Source organism: Cervus canadensis, chromosome 13 (genome assembly GCF_019320065.1).
Source record: "Cervus canadensis isolate Bull #8, Minnesota chromosome 13, ASM1932006v1, whole genome shotgun sequence".
In the NCBI taxonomy this organism is placed as follows: Eukaryota; Metazoa; Chordata; class Mammalia; order Artiodactyla; family Cervidae; genus Cervus; species Cervus canadensis.
Genome location: NC_057398.1, coordinates 30,372,133 through 30,384,242, shown reverse-complemented (window position 1 = coordinate 30,384,242; position 12,110 = coordinate 30,372,133). Strand labels below are relative to the sequence as shown.

Sequence of the window (12,110 nt, the reverse complement as noted above, 5' to 3'; positions counted from 1 at the left end):
CGCAGGGAGAGCCTTGTCTGAACTCCCCTTCTTGCCTAAACACAGCCTCCCAAAGAAACTCAGTCGTCCGAGACCCCCGTGGGACTAGGAAGGACAACATAGCCGGTGTTACACGGTCCTCCCACCCGTCTGTCATTCTAAGGCCCGTTCATCTCCCCTAAAAGCCACTCATCTCCTCCCCCTTCGCCCTGTAGATGGCCTTTAGCCCGAGGAGGCACGACGTTCCCGGGCACCTCCCCCGGGCCGTGAGGCCGACGAGTCCGCAGATTCGCTCTCCGGTCTTTCTTAGGGACTCGGTCGTCCCCGCTGCTTCCCGACAGCCTCGCGGGTGGGAGGGCTCGACCGGCGGCCTGACGCTCCAAAGTCCCATGCCCACAGCGAGAACCCGGTCCAAGGCGCTGAAGGGATCAACGCCCCCCACCCTACCCGGCTCCTTTAAGACGCTCGCGGTGGCGCTCTAGCGTCCGCGCCGCTCTCGATGGCGCCTTCCGGCTCAGACCGGAAGTTACGCCGCGTGCCCCGGAAGTGCGCCTGCAGGGGCTGCGGGTGCGGCGGCGCGATGGCGGCGGCGGCTGCGGTGTCGGAGGCCTGGCCCGAGCTGGACCTGGCGGAGCGGGAGCGGCGGCGGGAGCTGCTGCTGACCGGGCCCGGACTGGAGGAGCGGGTGCGCGCTGCGGGCGGGCGGCTGCCGCCGCGGCTCTTCACCCTACCGCTGCTGCATTACCTGGAGGTGAGCGGCTGCGGGAGCCTGCGCGAGCCGGGCCCAGGCCTGGCTCAAGGCCTCCCGCAGCTGCACAGCCTCGTGCTGCGGCGCAACGCGCTGGGGCCCGGCCTGAGTCCCGAGCTCGGTCCACTGCCCGCTCTGCGTGTGCTCGACCTGTCGGGCAACGCGCTGGAGGCGCTGCCGCCGGGCCAGGGCCTAGGTCCCGCCGAGCCGCCGGGCCTCCCGCAGCTGCAGAGCCTCAACCTTAGCGGCAACCGGCTGCGCGAGCTGCCGGCCGACCTGGCACGCTGCGCGCCGCGGCTGCAGACCCTCAACCTCACCGGCAACCGCCTGGACGCCTTCCCCGCCGCGCTTTTCCTCCCCGGCGCGCTGCCGTTGCTCAGCGAACTGGCGGCGGCCGACAACTGCCTCCGGGAGCTCAGCCCTGACATCGCCCACCTGGCGTCGCTCAAGGTCAGCGGGGAGGGCGGGCGAGCGGGGTGGGCCCTCTGGTAGCCGCGGTGGGCGAACTTCTCCCAGTGCTGAGCCGTTCCTCCTCGGCAGGGAATGGCCACCGCAGCGTCGGCACCGCTGGGAAGCAGGTTCACCCCCAGGTCCCTTCCCACTCACCTGACCTCCATCCTCTGGCGGTCTCGCGGCTCGCATCACATTCTGCTCACAGCTGGACTTCTAACACTTAACACAAGTGATTGTGTTTCTTGATTGCCAACTGGATGGGCTTCCCGCTCAGGTCGGAAGCAGATCAGCAGCAGGGACTCATTGCTAAATGTTTTTCTTTCCAAATATTTGCGAAAGGACAGTGAGCTTTGTGCGCGGGGCCTCCCAGACAGGGCAGGAAGCTGTGAAGTGACTGGAATTTGCTTAAGGCCCCTCGTGTGATCTCACAGGATAGTTCACTTGACCCCAGCAGCGACTTTTCAAGGCAGGGGTGGTTATTCCTATCTTAGAGGAGGCGGGAAGGATTGCCCAGAGTACACAGCGAATAGCTTGCAGTATTCTCTATCTATACTGTTCTGTCTAGGGACTGCTTGCTTGTTTTATTTATCCGGGGACCCCAGGTCAAACAATGCTGGGCTCATAACAAGGGCCTAGTAAATCTATTGAGGAAGAGACGGAAGGGCAGAGGTTGCTGGCACCACGGCCTAAGTCCAGTCTAGAGGCTCTTGTCCTTAAAGAGGCAGGCCTCTGTTTCTTTCACTTGTTTTCCATCCCTTTTGTGCAGACTTTTTTTAAACAATCAAATGTGTATGCAGTTTAGCAACTGACCTTTTTGCAGTGGGAATTGCTCTTGAGATGTTGCCAACTCATTTTATAAATGTCTATGTGTCAGGATTAAAAAGCAGAGACATCGCTTGCCAACAAAGGTCGGTATAGACAAATCTGTGGTTTTCCCGGTAGTCATGTAGGGATGTGAGAGTTGGATCATAAAGAAGGCCGAAGAATTGATGCTTTCAAATTGTGGTGCTGGAAACGACTCTTGAGAGTCCCTTGGACACCAAGGAGATCAAACCAGTTAATCCTAAAGGAAATCAACCCTGAATATTCATTGGAAGGACTGATGCTGAAGCTCCAATACTTTGGCCACCTGATGTGAAGAGTCAACTCATGGGAAAAGATTCTGATGCTGGGCAGAATTGAGGGCAGGAGAAGGGGGTGACAGAAGATGAGATGGTTGGATGGCATCACCAACTCGATAGACATGAGATAGTGGAGGACAGAGGAGCCTGGCGTGCCTTGGTCCATGGCATTGCAAAGAGTTGGACATGACTTAGTTTCTAAACAACAACAACATTGTGTCAGGATAGAAGTGTGTGTGTGTGTGTGTGTGTGTGTGGTCACAAGAACAGAGTGACACGCCACGACTTAGTGACTAAACAACAACAACATTGTGTCAGGGTAGAAGTGCGTGTGTGTGGTCATGAGAACAGAGTGATGCTTACTTGCTGGTGTTTCCAGGAAGGCGCCCAGGAAGCTCCTGGAATGACTCCCGGGCACTGGTCCCCAGGGCTGTAGCTTCATAGCTTTCCTAAGAGGCTGGTGTGACACATGGCATAAGCCGTTTCTGTTCCGTCACCCTTCTCCTACTCTCTTGATTTTACAGAAGGTGAAAGTTTGTGTTTGTTTACCTCTGCATGTTCTGTGTACCTCTGCATACCTGCTCAGTAAAGTCGTCTTTCTTGTGCCCAGAATGCCCTCACTCGGGTCAGAGAGAATGTCTCACTGCTCAGCCCCCAGTTTCCTGGCCCACCTTGTTCCTATTTCTAGACTCTCATCCATCTCTGTTACATGAAGAGGCCATTTCTTGGAGATCATCACGTCAGAGCTGCAGGGAATCTGCTTGGACTTGGATGTCCTTTGGGGGCCTTTTCTAAAGTGATGCCTCCTTGGGGAACGGCTGCTCAAACTGGGTGAAGCAGAGTCCCTCCACCTGCTGGAGCTGCAAGGACACCAGTGTTCTCTGTTCTTCCTACACTGTGGGGGACAGCTGAGCTCAGAACAGGAAAGTGTGGGTTCAGTTCAGCGTCTTGTAGCAGCGTCCTAGGCTCCTGCCCGTCCCCCCCCCCGTGAGAACTGTGAGGGTGACCGTGGTGTCATGAAGAAAGTGTGGTGACAGCGCTGGTGTGTGTCCTCTGGGGCTTTATAGCCGTACCAAGGTTGTGACTTAACACAACAACAGCGGTTTTCTTTGCTCCCGGTCATCCACTCTGGGCCGGCCCAGCTGGACCAACGCCGCCTGGCTGTTGATGGCTCGTGTGGCCGCAGTCAGCTGCTGTGGGCTCGGGCTGGGTTCAGCTGACACGGCTGACTCCTCTGTGTCATCTCGGGACATCTCCCGCCTCAGCCAGATGGTCTGCCCTCACGTGGTGGCTCAGGGCTCCGGAGCCAGGCCCTCTCAGGAAGCAGACCTAGACCCCGCAGCCCACTGGGTCCACTGCATCCTGCTGATTCTGTAAGCAGAGCTCAGTCGAGAGTCGTGGGAGACGCAGCATGTGGATGTGGACACCGGGAGGGGCCGCCAGAGTGACAGCACACAGCCTCTGCTTGTCCCGCTCACCCCCCCAGTCCACAGAGGGCCCATGTGAGTGCCTTGGTGTCCACTCACCTGGGAGTCGTGAAGGCTGGACCCTCGTCTCCACTGCAGCCCGGGGGCAAGGAGGCTGCACAGAGAGCTGTCCTCCCCTTCCTGGCCCACGCTGCCTGGAGAGCCCAGCTTCCTCATCGGCCCAGCCTCAGGGCCCCCAGCCAGGCTTCTCCCCACCGGGTTCCATTACCCATGGACTCAGCCGCTGGACTGTGATAAGCCAGAGATGGGCCCCCACACAGCACTCTGCCTTCACTGTCAGTGACCACTCCCCAGACCCGTGGCGCTCCCGCTGGGGACTGCTGGAGGGACGGGCAGGACAGGCGCGCCCCCAGCTGCCCTGGGGCAGCACATCCGTCAGCGGAAGGAGTGCTGTCCCAGCCGTGCCAGTGCCAGGCTCAGTGTCACTCACCTAGCAGGACCCCTCCCAGAATCAGCTTCCACAGAGAAGTGCTGGCTTTGTATTTTCTCAGTTGCTGCCGGAGATGGTGGGTCCTGGAGCAGAGGGGTTCTTCCACACCCCCAGAGATAGTGTATGTCTGTGGTCTCAGCCAGGAAGTTAGGGTCCTTCCCCTGCAGCGTGGCCCGGCAGTGGTCAAGTTGTCGTCTAGGGCGGAGACTGGCCGTGCCCAGCCAGTGTCACCTACAGGAGGGAGGGAATAGGTGGGTGTCCTGGGAAGGTGCCTTGAAGGAGGTGCCTCCAAGTGCACTTAATTCTCCCCTTGGTGATTATGCATTTCCTCTCTCCTGTCCTCCTGTGCAGTTGAACTCCCTGTGTGGATGTTATGTCCAGGTTTCTCCCATCTCCTGGAACCCCAACACCGCCCCCCATTCCCCCCCCCCTCCCCAGCGCTCCTGGTCCACTTGGGAAACCTGTGGACTCCACTCCACATCAAATCTGCAGTTTAGGTGGGGCTGGTTGTGGCACATGGTGCTGCTGGGGGCAGTCTTTGCTTGTTAGTGGTCTCCTGTTTCTGCTGGGCATGGCCCCCAGAGACCAGGCAGCTGCCCAGCCCCCTCCTCTGCCCGGAGCCTCAGGGCAGGTCCTGAGCTGCCACCACTCGCTGCTCAGAAACACCCAGTGTTAGTGATCGTTGCCCTGTACGACCCCGCCCTGATACCCCTGCACCTGCCCTGTGGAGACCCCTTCACCAGGCTGCTGGCCTGGCACGGCTCTGTTAGGACTGGGGATCCCTCCTGCCCCCATTCCTTGCTGGCGCCTCCCCTGCTGCTGTCTCGGGGTCTTAGCATGGAGGCAGACGCACTCCACCATCGGCGGCTGTGCTTACACGCCACAGAGGTGCCAGTGGAGTCCAAGCTGTTTGGCCAAAGCGCCTCTGGATGGTGCAGGAGACCCCAAGGCTGGGTGTGCAGGTCAGACCTGACGGTGACACAGCAGCCCTTTGTCCCTGCTCACAGCCTCCCTGCGGGCGCGGGACCCAACTCGTCTGGCCCCAGCCTGGCTGAGTGTGCACACGCAGACATCAGTCTAGGTGGCCCTGGCCAGTCCTCCAGAGCAGGCGTCTTCTGATGCAGGACACGTGGGCTCAGCACTGCCCACCTGCGGGACGGGGCCATGTCCTATTGGGGGGGGCGGGGTGTCACAGGGTGGCCTGGAAGGGCCACGTTTCAGCCCATCTGCCCACCTGCCCAGTCTCACCCGCCTAGAGGGGCAGGCCAAGAGAGGCGACACTGTGACTGCTGAGTTAACCTGCAGCCCGGTGACACTTGGAGACTGCATCGGGCTCACCTTTTCTTTCTGTTTCCAGGTTGAGTGCAGGATCAGAGCCTGCTTGGCAGTTGCTCCCTTCTCCCCAGGCCTCTGGTCCTGCCAGGCGGAGGCTCTTCTGTTGCACACCCTTTGCCATGCCCCTCCACACTGCTGTCCCAGCCTCACTGTAGCCTGACTGCCGAGCCAGAGGGCCCCAGCCAGGAGTGATAAAGAACGGTCCCTTTGTAACTTGGGGGTGCCCTCTGTGTAACCACAGTAGACGGCATCATCAGAGCCCCTGCCCACTGTGCCAGCTGGTGACAACCCTGCCCCCGGCTGTGGGTCTCTTGAGACCATTGTGTCCCAGTCAGGACCGCGCTCCTCGCAGGCCACGCTGGTGTGAGTGCTGCTCCAGGAGAGTCCAGAGGAGCCTGCCTACTCGGTTGTGACTGGGGCTCCACAGTGGCCTCACCCAAGCACTCCCTGATCCTCAGTCCTCAGGAGGCCCCTGCCACCCATCACTGCCTCACTTTTCAAAGGCCAGGCCCCTGTGCTTGCTCCAGCTAAACCAGGCCAGCAGGCTTCTCCCCAGGCCACCCTGTCAAGTCCCTAAGCCCGAGTCAGGTGTAAGCAGAGCTGTGCAAGGTCTCGCCAGAGTTCCCCACAAGAAGCCGTTTACTTGCAGGGCTGGATGGCCCCTGGGACAGTGGTGTGGCCAGTCTCCTGCGAGGGGCTGTCCTCTTTACCACCAACTGAGTTGTTCCCCACCTCCCCCTCCCCCTGCCCAGGGCACAGGACCCTGCCCTCCACCCACCACCTCTTAGCCCAGGTCAGCGACACTCATGACTGCTTCATCTTCCTGTCCCTTCTCACGGGCCTCCTGATGCACAGACAGCAGTGACCCCCACTCCCTCCTCCCACATCACAGCAAAGGGTCCAGAGCCCTCCCAGCGTTGACGCAAACTCTACCATCCATCATGCATGCAGGATACAGGAGAATCCCCTGTGTGCTGGAAACGTCACATCTCAGCATGGAGCGTAACACTGTTATTCATGCTCTGTTCTTTCTCTTCTGCTCATTTACTTAAAAATTTAAAAACATCTTGGGACATCCCTGGCGGTCCATTGGTTAAGAATCTGCCTTGCAATGCAGGGGATGTGAGGTTGATCCTTGGTCTGGAAATTAAGATCACACATGCCATAGGGCAACTAAGGCCACCAAATAAATATTGAAAACGGTAAAAACACTTTATCATTATTTTGTGGGAATTTGTTTCTCGTGTGAAGTTCCTGCTTGTTCTTAACCAAACATTCCCCTCCTTCCTTGCTGTCTTTTTTTCCTCAACCTAACCATCGACCTGAAATTGTGCTGTAGTTGTTACCAGGAGGACACAGTGGTCAAGCAGCACTTTAGAGAGGTGACTGGCAGGCCATCCACACCTCCCCTCCGTGGACAGTCCATGTGTCCATACTGGGCACTGGGGCAGGAGCTAGCGTGGCATGTGTTGTGTTGCTGATACAGGGCAGACGGTCAAGGAAGGTGGGCCTTGGGGGCCTCTCCTGGCCCAGCAACAGACCAGAGCTGGAGGTCTGATGTGTCCTGGTCTCCCTCGCAGACGCTGGACCTGTCCAACAACCAGCTGAGCGAGATCCCAGCGGAGCTGGCTGACTGCCCAAAGCTCAAGGACATCAACTTCCGGGGGAACAGGCTGCGAGACAAGCGCCTGGAGAAGATGGTCAGCGGCTGCCAGACCAGGTCCATCCTGGAGTACCTGCGTGCTGGGGGCCGTGGCAGGTGTCGGGGCAAGGCCGAGGGCCCCGACAAGGAGGAGGGCCGGCGGAAGAGGCGGGAGCGGAAGAAGAGGGAGAGCGGCGAGGGTGCGGACGCAGTAGTGGACGAGGCCAGCCGGCTGCTGCTCCGCGTCCTGCACGTGTCAGAGAACCCCGCCCTGCTGACCATCCGGGCAAGCCCTGAGGTCAGGGATGTACGGCCGTTCTTCGTGGGCGCTGTCGTGCGGGGCATGGATCTGCGGCCCGGGAACGCGCTTAAGCGGTTCCTGTCCTGCCAGGTGGGTGCCCACAGCTGTACGCGTGGAGCGGGGAGGATGGGCTGTGCGCCGGGAGACCTTGGGCGTCACTCCTGCAAAGTGCCTGGGCTTCCCCCCGCCCCCCAGACCTGGCCTGGGCCTGGGTAGGTAGGGAGGGGCCTCCATCCTGAGTCCTGAAATGTCACTACTACACTTGTGTAGTAAATGACACACTTGGTCTCACATGAGCTGGTATTAGGACTGTCAGCTCTCGCCAGCACGTTCTTAGGTGAGCTGTTGAGTTTCTGTGAAACTTAAGCTAGACGAGGAATTTGTTGTCTTTATGTGACAGCTGCCCAGGTTTTAAAATAAACAGCACATCCTTGCCCATGGGAAACCCCAAGCATGGTTGCGTGGCTGAAGCCGCCTGTGGAAGGCCGTGCGTTCAGGGAGGGAGCCGAGCCAGGACCTGAGATCTGGGCTGTTTTTTCTTGTGAAGTCACCCTTGTACTCATTCACTCAGAAACTTAGCTGGGGATGGGTCCTTGGGAGTGTTGAGCATCGTGTAGTAAGAGTTGGGGAAAGAGGAAATCCTGCTAATAAGCAGATAACAGTTCGCTGAGGAAGGCTCCACAAGAGAAACAGGTGGCTGGGGAGGCAGAGAAAGGAGGCAGCGGGCAGGCCGCTCTGGAGGCCAGGGTGATGGGGGGCCTCACGCTGAGCTCCCGCCCTGAATCCCCTACGGCAGACAAAGCTGCACGAGGACCTCTGTGAGAAGAGGACGGTGGCCACCATCGCGACCCACGACCTCGGAGCTGTCCGGGGGCCCCTGCTCTACACCGCCCGCCCGCCCCAGGACTTCAAGGTGAGGCTCACAGCCGTGTCTGCAGCCTCAGTGTCCCGTCTGTGCTTTTAGAGAAGTGTACATGTGGGCGATTGTCAGAACACCCTGGTCAGAATGTGACCCTGCTGTGCTGCAAGACGATAAGGCAGGCTGTGTCCACAGTTACTTTCAAAAGCAAATTCATCAAAGGAGGTGTGATTTGAAAGTGATTCCCTCACCTGCCCATTAACTTAACTGAAAACTGCCATTTACATCCCGGTTGCACACCCCCTGATCTGGGGCTGACTGCAGTGTGCGTTGTCCTGTCAAGGTCCTGCTCCTAGTATCAGTTCCTACACGAGGCACTGCCGGCCCCGTCTCCTCCTATGGCCGCCTCAGAGCCACATCGTGGGGATGCAGCTGTGCCTTAAGGGGTTTCAGGTTCAGCCCCTGGGTGACCTCGGAAGGCATGTGTCTGCACGTGGGGGGTGGGCTCTCCTTGGCCAGCTGGCCCTCTCGCTAGGACCCACAGCACCAGGCCAATGTGAAGTTCTCCCCTGTGTAGATCATTCCCCTGGGGCGCCGGGAGGTCAAGGCCAAGGACCTGGTGCGACAGCTGCAGCTGGAGGCCGAGGAGCACAGGAAGCAGAAAAAGCGGCAGAACGTGTCGGGCCTGCACAGGTCGGCGGGGGACTCACTCTGCTCGGGGCGCTCACACTGTCAGCACTGCGTCTCCTGGCTTCAGAGAGTCAGTGCCTGGCAGGCACGTCTGGGGGAGGGTGGCCGCTGGCACATCCACTTAGTGCCTGGGGACAGAGGCCCGCGGCTGGGATCGGGCCCCTGGAGGCCCAGGGAACGTGCCCTTGCCCTGACAGAGAGCCCCCCAGCCCGTGTTTACTGCTGAGCCTGAGACTGTGTGCTCCCACCAGGTACCTGCACTTGCTGGACGGGAAGGAGCACTACCCCTGCCTCGTGGATGCAGATGGCGACGTGATCTCCTTCCCCCCGGTCACGAACAGCGAGAAGACCAAGGTGGGGGCTGCTGTCAGCGTCTGAGTGTATGTGAGGCCGTGTCATGGGTCTTGTTCACCTACGTCGCTGCTGGCGTTCGTGGCCACCCACAACCCACCGTGTGCGCTGCACCCCTCGGGGAGGCCACGTCTGGGTCCGTGTGCCACCATGGGGTTTTCTGCAGAAGGGACATCAGCGTTGATGGTGTCTGCTTGTGATAACTTGGTTCTTTCCTGAACTCTTCCCAATTTCTTTTTAAGATTAAGAAAACCACAAGTGATCTGTTCCTGGAAGTGACGAGCGCCTCCAGCCTGCAGATTTGCAAGGATATCATGGACGCACTCATTCTGGTGAGCCAGCCCTGCCCCACCCTGCACACGTTGCCCACCAAGGTGCTGGCCCCGCAGGACTGGTGGCCCATCCATGGCCCTTTACCATGACTTCCCTGGGTTGGCTCTTGTCTCTCGATTAAGAAGATCTTTTTCATTTGCAGAAAATGGCAGAAATCAACAAGTACACTCTGGAAAACAGAGAGGAAGGCTCTCTCTCAGACCCTGAGTCTGACGCCGTCTCTGGACATGGCTTGGATCCCAAGGCGACTCCGGGTGCTGAAGTGGCAGGGGGCACCCCGCTGGTGGTGGAGCAGGTCCGGGTGGTGGACGAGGAGGGGCACCTGAAGGTGGTGTACCCATCCAAGACAGACTTGGACTTCGCCGCTGCCCATGTGACCGTGCTGCGCTGACGGCCAGGCTGCCACCCGAGGCTCCCGGGTTGTGCCATCTGCTGCGCCACTCCTCAGGGCTTCCGTGGGGTGATATTAAACAGTTCTTCACCTCGGTGTTTTTAGGATATATGCACCCTCTGTTCAGTTCTCCACCCGCCTGCCGTGGGGGAGGCCACGGTGTTGTGTGCTCAACTCACTCCACCTTCACAGCCGGAGTGACTGCCAGTGCTCTTTATGAAGTCACTCAGATGTTGGAATTAACTGCTCACAGGGTTCTGCAGTCATGTAGACACACAGCGCATCACTGTATTCAGGGGGAAAAGGACACCGTAATTGGTGTGAATGTTCAGCTCTAGGTGGAGAAACTGAACCATGTGTGTTTTACTGAACTGCACAGTTATTTTTCTACAATTCAGGGTCTTTTAAAGTCCTCTGGCGCCAGCACTGCAGCTTACAGACAAGGGATGACGTCAGGGTCTCCAGGTGCCGTAAACCATCATCTTTTTATAAAAACATTTTTTTAATGTGACCTTAGAATTGGTCAAATCATTTTTCTTACTAGTGCTGCGGGATGGTTTGGGGGTGGGCTGCAGAGCCTACGGAGGGTGACAGCCCACCCCGCCCATTGCACTGGCCAGACCCGGGGGCGGGGTGGGGGGGGCAGGGGGCGCTCACTCTTTTGTAAACCAGCACCACCAGGTGTCATGCCTGAGTCTGGAGGACAGTGTGCAGGTTTCCCACCACAAAACGGGCTTCCCGGCGTGGACAGGATGGTCAGCTGTGGTCAGCTCGAACCAGGACGAGCTGATGGTACCTGGAGGAGACGTGAGGAGTCTGACACCTGGAACCACGGGGCATGTGCCCTCAGAGGCTCAGCATCGTCCAGCCTTCTAGGTGATTCCAGCTCCAGGCCAGCAGTTCTCAGGCTTCACTGTTCCAGGAGCAGCCAGGACGGGACAGTGGGACCCGCCAGCTTCCCCATCGTGGAGTGACTGTGGCTTCTCTGCTGTTTGACCTGTGAAGGACAGTTAGTGTGTTTTATCAGAATGACAGTTTGGGGGAAGCATTAGCAAGAGCCCCACCAGACCCCAGTGTGCAGCCGTCCGCAGCAGAGGCCCACACCCCGTGCACACGGCCTGCTGCACAGCCACGTGGGTTTCCCAGGGCCCGGCCAGCCCACCTGGAAGGATGTGGCAGGCTGCCCTGACGCCCGACCCAGCTCTGCAGTCACCAGCATGACTGCCGGTCATCAGCCCTGGGGCAGCCACACTTGGCCAGGCAGAAGAGGGCGCCCGTGACAGTGTTCCCCAAACCTACCGGACATCTGCGTCGTGCCTCCACGTTGTCACTCTGACCCTCTGGCCGTCAAGGCCGCTGACGCCGTGGCTGGGATGGGCGCGGACGTCACAGCAGAGCCCTGCAGGGAGCTCTAGGCCGGGGCAACAGCCAAGCTGCTCCCTTGGCTCCCAGCTGGCTTCAGCGGCCACATGTCATCAGATCTCCCTGATGGGGGGGAGGCTGCCAGCCCTCCGCTTTTTTCTGGGGCAGCTTGATTGCGTGTGAGGTTTGGAAACATATTTAATGTACAGCAGGAAAACTCTCTGATGTTTTTGTCGGTCCAGTCCTCTAATAAAAAACGTTCGATAAGAACATCAGGGCTCCTTCCTGGTGAATCCTTCCCAGGGTTTTTGGAGGAGGGTGTGGGGAGTGTCGGTGGGAGAACTGAGGACAAGGGGCCCCCTGGCCACGAAAAACAAGACGCAGTACCTCCTGTCACAGGGGCCTGGCCCAGAGAGGCTGCTGCCCTCGACCCCATCCTGGTCCTGGGAACCAGCTCCTGTGGCAGTGCCCAGAGGACCTCCACCCAGGGGCAAACACGAAGGAGTCAAGTTGCTGGGACCCCAGCAGACCACACCAATCCTGACCTGCTGAGGGAGGGGCCAAGCCCTTCCCCTCTTCTCCCTACTCCCCCAGGGCTGCCGGGACATGGCCTCCACCCTGGCTACAG

At 59.1% G+C, this 12,110-nt stretch overlaps 1 protein-coding gene across 1 annotated transcript; it reads left to right on the top strand.

Moving 5' to 3' along the window:
• The first annotated feature begins 463 nt into the window (after nt 1-463).
• Nucleotides 464-11,759, top strand: LRRC47 (leucine rich repeat containing 47). Its single transcript, XM_043485184.1, has 7 exons — nt 464-1,177; nt 7,134-7,586; nt 8,293-8,409; nt 8,933-9,048; nt 9,297-9,399; nt 9,639-9,728; nt 9,872-11,759. The coding sequence occupies exons 1-7, from the start codon at nt 479-481 to the stop codon at nt 10,118-10,120; spliced, it is 1,827 nt and encodes a 608-aa protein (XP_043341119.1). The 5' UTR covers nt 464-478; the 3' UTR covers nt 10,121-11,759.
• Nucleotides 11,760-12,110: the final 351 nt, after the last annotated feature.

What these genes read in the sequence shown, in the direction of transcription:
- LRRC47 (XM_043485184.1), top strand. Translation starts at nt 479, where the DNA reads ATGGCGCCTTCCGGCTCAGACCGGAAGTTACGCCGCGTGCCCCGGAAG. An exon ending in CCCACCTGGCGTCGCTCAAG is followed by an intron (nt 1,178 to 7,133) that starts GTCAGCGGGGAG and finishes TCTCCCTCGCAG; the next exon opens with ACGCTGGACCTGTCCAACAA. An exon ending in CGAACAGCGAGAAGACCAAG is followed by an intron (nt 9,400 to 9,638) that starts GTGGGGGCTGCT and finishes TTTCTTTTTAAG; the next exon opens with ATTAAGAAAACCACAAGTGA.